At 32.3% G+C, this 15,056-nt stretch overlaps 1 protein-coding gene across 4 annotated transcripts in view; it reads left to right on the top strand.

Annotated features, from left to right (window-relative positions):
- LOC116340435 (cerebellar degeneration-related protein 2) overlaps positions 1-15,056 on the top strand; it is a 33,566-nt gene that overhangs the window by 8,670 nt on the left and 9,840 nt on the right. For 2 of the 4 annotated variants that reach the window (XM_031766919.1, XM_031766920.1), the window contains exon 2: positions 30-234. The exons of 1 other annotated variant lie outside the window; for it this stretch is intronic. In XM_031766919.1, coding sequence (XP_031622779.1) covers positions 165-234 — 70 coding nt within the window. In that variant the 5' untranslated portion in view covers positions 30-164. Of the gene's footprint in view, positions 1-29; positions 235-12,104; positions 12,593-15,056 lie in introns of those variants that run through there. One more of the 4 variants, XM_031766917.1, reaches the window with a different exon arrangement.

Below are 15,056 nucleotides of genomic sequence, written 5' to 3'. Positions count from 1 at the left end.
AAAGATGTGAATTTTATACATTTATTTAGGCTCATAAAATTGAAATCAAATTTCAATGGTACCAGTGATAGATAAATCGATCCAAGTGAACATTCAGTAAAACTGAAAGTGTTGTTTTGTGATTTTCAAACGAAGTTATTAGTGTTATATTCAACGCAATTGAAATGAGTTTGTATAACGAAATGGGTTTGGATTCAGCAATGGAGGATGGATCATCAAAATACATGCTTGATGGTAATTTGATTTATTGATAATCGCAAATTCATTTATTTTGATATATATTTTAATTATTGATTGTATCTACTGATTTTGATGTGATGTCTTGTATTTCGATTTTTACCACTTGTATGATGACATTGGACCAAACAAGTTGTGAAACAAACCATGTTAAGCGGTTTTAAATTGTTTCTCGATTTAAAAATCAATGCACATTTGATGCACATGCCTTTTTCTTCCGTATGAAATGGTCTGTTACGTGAGTCTATTCAATAAGTGCAATAAGCCGATGGTATCGTTGCGTATAACTACTGATTGAGTGGTAATTATTTTTAGCACAAACAAATATAGAAGACTGATGAATCTATTGGCATAATTATGCAAATCCAAACCGATTAATTCAACCTGTGAAGCACGCACTCATTGATCCAAATATTCGTATGAGCTCTTCATAAACGGTCACTTCACCATATGCGCTGCTTACTTTATTCCAAAATCGAAAATTTCTCAACAACTTTTCACTTTATTTGTTTCCGTTAATTTAAATGAAAAAAACTGCACAAATAAATTGTAATTTCAGTGTTCGAGTTTACTATACACAAGAGTGTGAAATACTATACTCTTCGACCCAAACAAGTAAAAAAATATAAACAATGAAACACAATACATTCACCGGAAGCTACTGTCTGTTCATTCTCCGTATACGTTATACGGTAATGTCATCTTGAGCTCCTCTATGATGTTATCTGAGACAAAGTTTGCCCCAAGCGATACCATACGAGTTGAGTGAATCGCCAACTATTTTATGCAAAAAATATGATAGTTGGATTCTTTGTTCACCTTACCTATGGTTTTGAAGCCATTCAATCCTAATACTCGTGATTCATTAATATTTTTTCGATATCAAAAAATCACTTTCGAAAACCTTTTTAAATAATTATTTTTTGTTCAATAAATTCTTTGAAAATTATGTAATGACAGAAATAACAGTTGATTCGGAAACCATCAATTTTGTTATATCCGTATTTGTTTTGTTTTTAGAGCAAATATGTTTTGCCTTATAGTGTTGGTTGTTTGTTGTCTGTGTTCATTTTTTGTTGACAAAACAAAATAAACTTATATCAACAATATCAGCAGGCAATATCAAAAGACAATCACACAATGCATTCAGGATGCTATCGCTGTTAGATTAAATGATTGGTTATTGAAAATAAAAGTTTATTTTTTAATGAAAAATCTCAATAGTACGTGATGCAATCATGAATTAAATATGAAACTGATTGAAAGTGAAACTACGCCAAAATTAATGGTGCATTAAATATCAAATTCATGGCATGAATATAATATACATTATACTCGTCAATATACTTTGTTAAGGCATTTCCTCTCAAGATAAAATTATACATTTTTTTTCTCAAAGGCGGCACATACCTTTAATCTATTACGATTTGTGCGATCATTGATTCCATGAATAGAATTTGATTTATCAGCAATTCATGTGAAATTATCGGATAAAAGTGTGTATATTGAATGATCGAGGTGCAAACAGAGGGAATGATTTAGTTGAACAATATTTTTTCATCCAGCGTGTAAAAATTGTAATCGCGAAATACCATGGCGGAAAAACCTAAGAAAAATACTCGCAAGATATTTAAAATTACATTCACCGATTTTATCTCATGCTATATGATCTTCTTCGACAAAAAAGAATTTTATGCTGCACAAAACAAATTCGAGCTGAACTTTTATCCATCGTTCCAAGAAATTCAATGGAACAAAAATGCAGGTCTATGCAAAGTCGAGCGCAAATGTTCTAAAACCCATAAACTGCGGCCAAACACTTTTCAACTTAAATATAGCAGCAATATAACCAAAATACAATTATGTTTGGGTCTACAAGTCCACGAGCTCAATGCTTTTAAATGAAAACTTACAATGTCTAGTTAATGATGGTTATTATTTGCAGAGAATTAGCTTTGGATTTAAGCGTCTTGTGCAAAATACATTATTTGAATTGAAAAAAATTGAACTTTCGAATGTAGAACGACGGCGGAGGAACCATTAAGAAACATGACAGACGATGAAGCCATTTCATAAAATGCAACAAAATAAAAATTGCATGCGATTCTGTTTTTCCCCTGGTAGTGAAGCACCTTCACTACACTCTCCATACGGTGAAATGAGAACAAATCGGATTGGACACTTTGTTCAGACCCATTGTCATTGAATTCATGATCGAAAGGCTGCAAGCAACCATTGTGATGTACAACAAAATTGAGTGCACAGTTTCTCGGTAAAAGTATTATTTTATTAAAGGTTTCGTTGACCTGTAATCCAATACTTTGCCAGACCATTGTTTTTCGTTCGCTCTTCATTCTTACCGATGCATATATGCAGTACATCAAATGAGCCATGGTGAAAATTTTCTATTAAATTACTGCAACAAACAGTTCAACGAACATGCAATTATTATTAAGGTTTCAAGCGTTCGACTGACTGAGAGGCATATGTTTACACATGTTCTAAATGGCGACTACAATCAAATTTTATTTGCACACAATGTAATATACATTTTATCTACATGATTTTCCGGGTTTAATTGCATTTTAACTCTGCCACAAGTGGAATAACGGTCTGTAATAATCCGTTCACACTAAATATTGTGGCAACCATTCCAATTTGCTTTCTACTCAAGTTGTTGTATTCTTGATCTAATTCTTTTGATTCGATATGAAATCGAGTCGCAGTGGAAAATTGGTGAAGAATAGGAAATGTCTCATACTATTTGGTTTCATTTGCATTTCGACTGCATTTCATATTAGCTGACTGGTGATATTTATTGTAAATTGGTTGTTCCAGTGTAATGGGAATAACACATTTAAATTAAGCATATTTCCAAGAAATTATTGTATACAAACAGGTGTTTTCACTTCCTGTCCTTTGACATCTTTTATGTTTTTTTTGATGAGCTTATATAGTATAAATATTTATATTCATACTTTATTTTCTTCCGAAACATAAGTTTTACGCTTTCAATTCATTATCATTGGATATTTCGACAATTAATAAATAATGTGTAGGTAATTATTGTCGGCAACGTGGGCAACAAACATTTAAAAAATCAAATTTAAACGAATTTGTTCAATAAGCGAAAGGGACAACATACACGTTCGCATTCATTGACTTCAGATTTAAATCGTGTGCCAAATACTACATCTTTCTCACCGTTTCGGTGATAAAAAAAATGCTTTCACCTTTCGGTTTTCGCTCTCAAAAGCGGCGAGGTGCAAGTGAAAATGATTTGTTCATCTACAAAATTAAATTATTAATAACACTGATGATGAACGGTTGGTAATATATTCAGCAACACACACAGAGAGAGAGAGACATTGATAATAACAGTAATATCCATAAAGCTAATAAAAATATATGGGAGTATAGCAAGTTTTGTTTGTCTAACCATTTTTAACATTTTGATTTTCAAACAATCCCACGAACATAAATGTATAATGTGATAAAACGAGAGTGATTAAATGTTGTCTTTGTTGCAAAAATACCATTACCGGAAACCATAATTTAATCGAATAAATTTATATGCGTATACAGCAAGCTGCATAACATGGACCACGTCATTGGTAACACAAGCAGCATTTGTAATGCTGCAAGCATTCTTCAACTAGCTCGGTCGATAATAAATGTTTAAAAAAGTGTACTCCATTGATTTTTTTTTTCGTTTCTCAAAGCTATAGCATGCACGTCTATGGAGCAAATTCTCTGCAATTGCTAGTGCCATTTTTAGCGTTGGTGTGTTTCATGAATTATTAGTGTCATTATCTCTATGATCTGTTAGTATCGCAATCGAGATCGCTTTTGGAAGCCTGTAATCTTCTCGTCTATAAACATTGATTTCAATTGGAATTAAAAAATCACATCAATTTTCCTACACTTAAATTAAATGCTTGAGAATCCAATCACCCAGCAGCAAATCCCAAAGTTTAATAGAAATGAATACATGTTCATTGGGTTTTAAGCCCATTTCAAAACTACCGAAATAATTTGGTATTTGGAAGAGCGGAAATATATTGAAACAAGCCTCAAGTCCTTTGTTTAATGTTGCATATCGAAAATATTCGGAACATTTAATTCGATTTGTGAATGCAGTATAATCAATGGACACTAGATGTGCATCATTCGATTTAAATTGAATAACCAAATTGTGACTTGTGCCATTTGATTTTTTCTTCTGTCAACATTTAATCGCTGCATTTTCTCTTTGACCACAAACTGTTGAATGAAATTAGTTAAGTATTTGAATTGGTGCGATCACTTAGTAGTGAAAATGGAAAATGTTCATTGTTGTTGTGTTTTCTGTTTTTCAGCGAAGTTGATTTTGTAATTGAACCTGTTGCTAAAATTCTTCCTCTTCAACTTTCATTTTATGTAACTGCAATTAAAAATCAATGTGATAAGCGCCATCCACGTACACTTGTATACATTCTTTTTGGCGTGTTTCCATTTTGCACGAAAAGATAAAAGCTTGAGATCCAATTAAAAGGTAACAGTGTGTATATATGTCTGATACAATGATAAATGAGGAAAAACTTTTCGCTTCTTTCGTTCGAATCATCACGATATGAGCAGAGCACTATTGTACTTGTAGATCATGGTTTCAGCTTATTGCCAAGTTATTTGCATTTTGTTTAAAGAATGTGAATTCGATTTATTTCGAAAAGAAGGAAGCACCCCAATTTTAATCATCTGAATCACAATACAATTGCAATGGAAATTAATAAAAGCAATAATTTATTGAAAAACAAAAGCAACAGACAGTTTTTTTTAATGCAGAAAAATGTGGCGCGTTTGTTTGATGGCTTTGTTTGCTTGGATTATATATTTTTCTGGTCATTGAAGAAAAAAAAAAGTGAATTTCATGCCATGTGTTAGATGTTGAAGACGCCACATATGTTGATTATGGTATAAATACACGAAATGACCTTGATATGTCTCTATTTTTCACTTGAACGAAACAAAAAATTGTTTACCATTTCTTCGCTCAAGCAAAACATGAATGAAAAGAAACTAAAGCCGACTTAATGACAGACGTTACATACGCAGCCTTTTTTTTATTGTAGAGACATTGTTTCTGAATTGCGATTCCATTTGTGTAATTAATGTGCGAAGTAAAAAGCGCAAAAACCATCGTCATTTCATACGTTTATTATTGACTGGTCATTTTTTCTATTGTCGCAGTCGTTCAACAATTGTTGAATGGTTTTACAGACATGACATGCGTATTTACGTTGACGTTTGAAATATCCGCATTTCTTTTCGCTGTCGACTATGTGGCGTCTCTGGACTTTTTTTGGCAAATTTTCAGATTATCAAAGTATCACAGATCATTTAGAACCATTACCATAAAAACATATTCAAGATTGTGGGCATGTCTAGGTTTTCTGGTTCAATCACTTTCTCTAGACTCTAGATACATGTCGCCGTCATGTGAACGGCAATTGTGCCATTGGACATTTTAAAATATTCCAAACATTCATATTTAAAGCAGCGTTATGATGTCGAGGTTTGGCTTCTGTTTTCTATCTTGAGACCGTTAAATATCGAACTTATTTTTGATGACCTACAAATTACAAATGATCGATGAATGGTTGGCTTCTAACTTGCAATCTTCGACTAATGACTCTTTTCCCACATTCATCATATTGAAATGGCATTTTTTTATTGACTATCTCTATCAGTCAGTGTACTTCTAAATGAAGTATGCTTGAAAATTGCAAATATTTGCACACTCTAGTACCAACCGATTGTAAACAAAAAGATTTATTTCTCTTTTGTGCATATTCTCTTTTTTTTTTTTGCTTCAAACACTGCGTTTCCAAAAACATTTCGCTGTAAAGTTGCAGTGCGAGTCAAAATAAAATAAATGACGTTAATTTTACTAAGCGCAATGGTCATGTTCTGTCGCCATGTATTTTATGTAAATATTCAGTATTATACATATTGTTATCATTTGCCACAACACTTACAAGCATACTTTCATTAATACATACCATATAGTGAATTGAATTTTAGTCATTTGTCTTTAGACAAATGCATGAAAACAGGGTACATTAGAAAGGCGACCGCAAAACTGATCATTATTGTTGTCGTGCATCATGCCGTGCATTGAACAGTTCACATTTTAATGGTACTCTTTTGATGCTCACCATATCGATACGTATCCTATAAAATCAATACTGGCAGTAAGATCAGAGTAAAATATAACAGTTTATTTTAGTTATGCGTAGAACGGATTTCCGTTGTGATGAAAACGCTATGATAATGCACAGATTATTCAATTCAATGTATAAAAATAATTTGCATCTATCATAGTGTCGCGTCTTATTTACTAACCACAGATAAGATTCTTTGAAGAGCCACAAAAGTTGAATGTAAGGTATTTTGCCACATTGAGAACCCGATAACGGGAATTATTTTTATTTCTCTCCGTCACTCTCCTCATTTCACTCATGATCATTGAACACACTTGTGAATTGAAAAGGTATAAGAGCCCACAGTCATACTGGAAACGATCTGGTTTATTGAAAAAGCAAAATGATAGCTATCGTTTACAAATGTTGTTAATAAATGATGATCATTACATCGTTATGCTTTCGATTCATCAGAGGTGAATTGTAGTGGTATTCGCATGAAATGTTACCGCGCGCGCACCAACTAAAAAAGAAATAATAAAAACAAGTTATTCAAATAAACGCTGCTTCTTTATAAAATCATTTGATTGTCCGGTCAATGGCAACATTTGTAACATACGTCTCTCTCTCTTTCTTGATCGGGCCAACGTTGTTGGCCTCAGTTTTATGTTTGGTTTGATTTGCGACATAAAAAAACAAATCACATATTCAGTGCGACTCTTTCTCAATGAAAAATGTATTCACAAATAATATCGTGGCGATTACTCGAATTAAATACCCATGGGTTTGCAGATAGTTGCATAATTGATTTATTTAAATGTGTTGAATTGTTCATGTGAACCTTTTTAATTTATTTACGTGGCCCTACGAATTCAAAAGAAAGTTCCCTTTGTAAGCGTTCGTAATAGTTTGTAATTTGGTAAAGTGCGTCGACTTTAAATCTATACGCGTACTATGAGGGCGATATTGTAATGGAAATAAATTGTGCAAAGATTAAAAAATTCACCTAGATTTTCCCAATTAAAAAACTAGTACAATGATAACTTAGCGGTTAGCGAGTGCAAACATTCGCTTTATCGCGCGTACACAAAAACAACCGTTTCTATTTCTCATACGATTATTGAACTGTGTGTGTTGATTTATGCTCACACATGCTCAATATTTGCTAATCAATTGAATTCTTTACATTTTCTTTATTTTATCTCTGTACTAAAACAGAGTGTATTCGAATTTTTTGTTTTTGTTTCTCTTTCTTTCTACCTGCCGCTGAATTATGTCTGAATTCCAATTGTATATTAATATATGCGAAAGAAATGTGCCCAGCATTTCTACATTTCGAATGTGTTCATTGAATCATCGTTCGAATTGGCGTGTCTGTTCGTTTGTAGCATGTGATCGGAAAAGTGATCGACTTCAACTTATTGATCGCATTTTTGCAGTGGTGTAAAAAATACCTAATTAATTAAGAACGAATAAAAAAAAGTGTTCATTGCATGTGTTGATGGTACCATCTAATCCAATGAATGAAACGCAACCATTTATTTGGATCATTCAATGAGTAGGAAATGTATTCGATTTGCTTTTTGTTGTGAATCGCAATTTTTCCCTACTGATTTGAATTTTTCATTGCATTTTTCTTTCCGATCGATCGAACCCTATGGAAAAAACAACATACCTGAATGTTGTACAATCATTATGGTGTGAAATCTATAAATGCCTACGATAAGTATATCGACATTCAATTTTACGTCATTCTTGCTTCAATGGTGGTGATTATTATCGGATTATTAAATCCACATATCCAAGGGTCACGTTGTTTGCAACAAGAATCTCTGATATGCTCAAGAGAGTTTTTCCATTGAAGGCGATTTATAATTAATGAAAGTGCTTGAACTATTGAGATCAACCGAAGGAGTGGCATTCAATCTCTCTAATTATAGTCAGTTTTGTATTTTTTTTGTCATTTAAATTCTTATTTAAAATTCACGTCTAACGCAGTTTAAGCGTTTGAATCGAAAACAAAATTTGTCGAAAACATTTATCATCGTTAGCATGTATTATAAAATCGTCATGTATTTTAACTATTTGTTTTTCTTTTCTCATTTCAGGTAAGCATCAGAAGAGACATTTCTATTCTTTCAAAAAATTACAATTTAAAAGACTGACAAATGAGTCAGTCTGTGAGTCACAGGTAAATGAGAAGAAGTCGCAATACGTAAATTGACATCGATCTACTTCTCCCAAAAATAAATGGAAACTAAATGATTTTTACTTTATTCTTTTTTTGCAATGAGTCTATTTTGTGGGCGCGACATGTCGCTTATTACATGGGAAACATTTATTTTGCTCTACTTCCATTCCACAAATTCAATTCAATAGAAACAAAGAATCTCCCTTTCATATCGGTCTGCTCGGTCTGATGCGATCGTTAAAGAGAAACGAATAACTGGAAGTGATAATAAACGATGCTGTTTAAGTTCACAGTATTGCTATAAACAAATAGTCTCATAAATGGCAACATTTATGATTTTAAACACATAAATTAATTACTTGAAAGCATTTTTCATTAAAATGTTTAAGTTCAGAGGAGCAAAACAAAACGCTTATTCAACATTTAACCGATGCAAATATTGCAGCTAATAGGGCACGAATTTGCACATCTTGTCTACATCAAACATCTTTATTTTCACAGCCTTTCACATTAATAAACATCAACATCATATCGCCGTTCTTTCGTTCCCAAAAAGGCGTTTGAATGTTAAACTTTTAAAGTTGAGCATACCAAAAGTCTCACCGATTGTTTGCTAATTGCATCTAATGTTGTAAAATGAACAAATTTATACTGCCATTATTAAAAAAAAAAACTTGTTATGATAAAAATGCATGATATGAACCGAAGAGAACGCGATTTGATGAAAACAAAGTGCTCATTTTTCAACCGATGTTTTTTCCCGTAAATTCTGTATATAATAAATCAAATTACGAACAAATCAAAAATATGTTGAAACTTCATAGAAAATGAAATTGAAAGTCAGCAATTTTACACACATTTTTGAACTTTTTTTAGGTTAATTTGGAAGAGCCAAATAAATTCAAAATAATTTTTGTTGCGTGCATTTTCAATATTTTTTAGTGAAGTAATCCAAGTTTGTATAAATGAAGACATCAAACTCATCTTCCCTCATTGCTTTTCATATAACGTTGGATACAAAAAAAAAATCACTTTTATCACATTATCTGGCATTTTACAATTGAAAATAAAGGTGTGTGTAACATTGTGAACGATGGTACAGCGTCAACACAATGTAATAAAAATTGAAATATAATTCCGAAAAAAAAACTGCCGTTGACGATGCACGATAATTGGATTGTTATTCTAATGCGTCTCTTCTCAGTTAAACCGATTTTCAAACAACTTCTACTTTATTGTGTTTTCATATTTCATAATGTGAGTTGTTTACTTTTTTCCAATCTATTTGTACGTCACTTTACATAATCTCGGCTGGAACGCAACTATGTGCACGTTAATATGGTTCTTTTTGTCGGCGAAATAAATGAAGAATCAGAAAATAATGAGCGAGTAATGTATAGAAAGTTCATCGTCCGAATGTTATTGCATCTATGCGTTGTTATGGTAAAACACGTGTATTTCTGGTATACAAGCTAGAACACGCCTGTTGCGCTTTTTTCATGCATTTTCACTATCGACCATAATGGAAAATTGAGGTTTTATTTGAGGATCATGCGAATTGTTTTTTTTTTTTAAGCTGTGAATTTTTATATAAAAGTTAAATCAAAGAACTTTTGCTTGAAGAAATGAATATGTTTTTTGTAGAAGGCACTACACGCTCATATTAAAATCGAGATTTTTGTTTCCCGAATGAAAAAAAAAAACAACAAAATTCCGATCAATGAAGCATGAAACCAACACGAAATACTTGATGTCAGATTATTCAACAGTGCGTTTACTATTTCCATTCAGTCGGTGCATTGCCAGTATATACGATTTGACCGAGTTCTGACGCAGATATGCACGTAACTCATCACCATTTGCATTATAAATTGTGGAATTTATTATAAAATACTTCAACATCCGCTGAGATCATTTACTTTGTGTCAGATATACATTTTTGATCGATCTGTTTTGGTTCGAAAATGAGAAAGATCTAATGAATCGGAAAATCGAAAATTACAACAGAACAATTGCATCTATGAAATAGTTTTTTTTATTCAAAACGCGTAATCGAAATTTGTGCCAAGCAAATATCACACAGAATAAACTGAATAAGCAGGATGAATGTTTAAATAATGCATTAATCTATGAATCGTTGAAGCTCAATTTACACGAAGCCATAAAAAACCACAAGCACAAATGAAACAATGTACCTTCTTTAGAACAATAGTTAGAAACGAACTATAGCAATATACCAATCGCCTAATTGATATTTTCTAGTCATTTTTGCATGTTCAAACATCTGCCATTTAATTAACGTGTTGTAAAGGACTGAAACTCGACGCAAGAACGTCTAAGAACATTTCTGGCGGTACATTAAACACTTTACACTGGCAATTGCACTAATGAATAAGCCAAAATTATTGCATTTACTTGAGACGTATACATATTTATTAGATTTATGGCGCTGCATATGTAGATATGCGGTGTAACGCTTTGTCGATGACTCTGATAATGATAGTTTCATTCACCTGCTTGCGGTACATAGCTTGAGCAGTTTTACCACACCATACATAAGAAGACACATACATATCTTCAAAATCCACTCAAAGTCGTTACTAACAAATGAGCTCAAGTCAAAACAAAACTCTTAACGACCCATGCAAAGAAATAAGTGTCTGCCGTCTGGCTTATGCATATATGAACAGACAAATTGAGTGAAACTACGATCGTTGTGTATAAAAGTCTAACTCAATGATCGTTGAAGAGAGAAAATACGATGCCAACATAATATTTGTTACTCAGTTGGCGATAACTCTTCGAAGGGAACACGCGTGTGCGCATTTCTTGGTCCATATTTTATTATTTCATTTTATCGCATTTTGTTGTTATTTGCAAACATTTTTTTTCTTCTTCAATTCAATTCAAGTTAACATTTGCTAGTAAAGAGAACCTGTTTATCGCATAAAATCTGCTGAAACATCAATCTTGAACTATTACAACGAATCTCGTTCAATAATATTTCAGCATTTATTTTACCAAAAAAAGCGAAATAAATATACTTACATTCGGACTCGCTGCAATTGGTGAAAAGAAAAAAAAAAAAAAAGCAGTATTGAATATAGAAAAAAAGAATACCTGAAAAGAACGCTAAATACATAAATAAATGGTTGCATTCTTCGTTTCGGTTGAATAACTGAAGAAGTGTGAACAAGCAACAGAGAAAAAGACGGTGGTCAAATATATATGTATTTTTTTCATCGAATAAGCATTTTCAGACCACGATCGTAAAATACTGTTGGCAAGTTACCGCAGTGAAGTCCAAAACAGAAAAGTGCATTTATTTAAAATACAGTCAAGATGTTTAAAAAGGTGTTTCTGTGTAAAGTGTTTTAAATTTCATAATAACTATTGAATTTGAATAAATAAAATGTTCCGTACATATACAGTTTAAAATAGTACATGTTAGACAATTGCAAAGTCATACATATCCGTTTGAAATAAATAAACAAAATTATACTGCAATGATTAGACAATTTGACATGTAAACAGTTGTAGTTTAACAGAAATGCTCGAACTATCGACATCTGATTAAGTATTTTGTTTTTTTGGTGTTGACAAAATCAATAACAACTGGTCTCAACGATTTGGTCATCAGTTAAAGTGATTATCGCCTGCGTCATTATAACAATTATTTGTTTGAAATAACTAAACATTTAATCAATGCTGTGGTTATAAAGATTACAAAAAAAAACAACAACTTTCAATACAGACCCAAGCGAGTCTAAATTCCATTAAAACACAAACGAAGTTTGCAAAGCGAAAATGAGCGTGTCATCTCCGGAAGTCTCATTGTCATCATCATCAACAACATCTTCAGCTAAAGATGATGTTGATTACTGGGAAGTGAATCCACCGCCACCTAGTTCACTGTCGCGACTAAATAGCATGGATTGCTGGGATTATTCCATCGAATTGGATTGCCTGAAAGGCCCAGAAGGTTTCTACATAAATTCTATTCTCGTGATTTATTATTGTCCCGTCGGGGTCGTTCAAAAAATTTATTTCGCTTACATTTCGCTAAAATTGCACTGTCAAGTTTAAACTTGACATTTTTTTATTTACGTTTCGATAAAAACATACGACTCATGTAATTTCCCATTTTACCACCGTTATATCTGCTATTGTGATTTTGCACAACATGTTGTCGTTTTAATCGCCAACCTCTTGTGATAAAAAAATCATGATGTTGTCAACATTAAAACATTTCTTTGCACATTCATGTAAATGTCTTTCAGTGAAGATACTCAATTTTACTGAATACGATTTCAATTAATATCCATCGGCGTCAATTTATACATTCACATAAGATAGATGAACCGTTAATCTAGTTTTTTTTATACAAAGTGCTCACGAATACCAAAGATAAAAAATGTGATATGATAAAATCGACATTTTAAACTCATTTTGCATAAAGAAATCAACTGAATGCCAGAAAGTTCCCACATTCATCTGATAGATGAATAAAGATAGCCTTTTTGTTCAAAGATTGTATTTGATTGCTTAAATAATAATTGTGCATATCTCTTTTTCCTTACATGAGACACTCACGCATGGTAAATTGCCAATTGTTTGTTGAATACGAATTCCCAACGAAACGTAGAAAATCCATTATGAGTAGAAAAACAACATAATTAACAACTGCATCGTATCACAACTAGTGATTATGACTTTTCAATAGATGAAACAAGCGATTTTTTCCGAAGCATATCATATTTTCCACACACACTCCAATGTCATATACTCGCAAGAGAACTGGCTGCAATGAATGCAGCTGTGCTTGTTCATTAGATGTTTGTTCTTGTTACGATTTAATTTCTTGTTTCATGGATGAAAATCGAATCAATGCGAAATGGTAGCGTTGTGAAATCATTGAAGGCAAAATAGTAAACATTGCATGGTGAATTGCTGAATTGCGTTCCAGAAAAGAAAAAAAATATTTACTTTAATTCCAATGAATGTGTTTGTGCATGCCATAAATTACGGATTGGCACATGTAACCAGCTTAAGAGTTAGAGAGAGAGAATAGAAACCAAATTGAAAATTTTGATGTAATGACTGCAATTTAGAAGACACAAAAGGCAACAAGAAGAAGTGAATGGGAAGATGTTTCGCTTTTTCTAATAAACTAATTGGCCTCAAAAAATGCAGTTTTTTCTAAAGACAAACCAGATCAACTCACGTCATTAACAAGATGACAATGTGGCTCGATTCTCAGACAAACTTTCAAAGTAAAATCAATGAAAATTGTTATTTCGAATTTATCTCAAACTCGTAACTTTTGAACTATTTCATTTCGAAAATGTATGCTTATAGCTGTAAACTGTATTTGTTATATTTTTTTCTACTCATTGACCACACATTTTTCTTACCAATATTGTCGTGTATAAAAGCCAATATGGGACAAATAAATAAGACCGAATTATAATTCGCTGCTATTTACAAAAATTTGTTCAAAGTTCAAATCACGGCATCATCTTAGTCTGCATATTATACGATTAAGATTTTTATAGACTTATTGTTTTTTCTTTGTTTTCTTAAAAAAGCAAACAATGCAATCAGTTCATTTTGTTTGCCGTGCATGTTGCAACTTGAAAAGTGTCTTCATCATCTTACGCAGTATGACCTGATAGTACGATTTCACAGTATTTTAAAATAATCACATTTTCATTTGGGTTGCATTAAAAAATGCCGTAAACTTATTTTTTTTTTCACATTTGAGTTGGTTCCCGCCCCAATTTGCAGTTTCAGTTACTTATTTCGAAAATGTCAAAGAGCATTTTGTGGTTTGCATTCACTGCTTGGTCCAGTATCTATAGTTCAAATCACCAGAAAACGGTGTTAATTATTTTTTTTCTTTTATTTATTGCTCATAAAATTCAATTTAATGATTAATCTCTCAATTTCGCATCGGACAAGAGTATAAAAAAAATCCAGCAACGAATGATGTTGCAATTCTACCACATTTCATTGTTAAAATACACAATCATATTCAATCAAACTTGAAAATAAACATTTTAATTACATGCTTTCATCAATGGAATAGAATTTCAATCGTGTTATGTTCACTGTGCACGCTCGCACACATTTCCATTTCTTCGGTAAACATATTTCTGCATTGAAAAAAAAAAAAAAAATGTAATATTGGCTTGTTATGGCCGCAAAATTGGCGAGAGTACATGCCTACATGCAGAAATGCTCTTTATTTCATGTATCAATAGATACAGCTTCTTCAATATCAGCTTCAGTTTCATTTCAATGGATTCCTTGCAATCGATCGTCGTTTTGTGGGTGCCATAAAATTGCGCATAACATTCCACAGCAAATTGATCATGGACGGCAACAAACGCGTCCGTTGAATAAAAGAGAATCACAAGAAGAGAAATGGTTTGCACATTACTCGC

This window comes from Contarinia nasturtii, unplaced genomic scaffold, assembly GCF_009176525.2.
Source record: "Contarinia nasturtii isolate CC-2019 unplaced genomic scaffold, AAFC_CNas_1.1 Cnas_scaffold_688, whole genome shotgun sequence".
Lineage (NCBI taxonomy): Eukaryota > Metazoa > Arthropoda > Insecta > Diptera > Cecidomyiidae > Contarinia > Contarinia nasturtii.
Note: the sequence above shows the minus strand (reverse complement) of the source record. Positions and strands in the feature narration are given on the sequence as shown.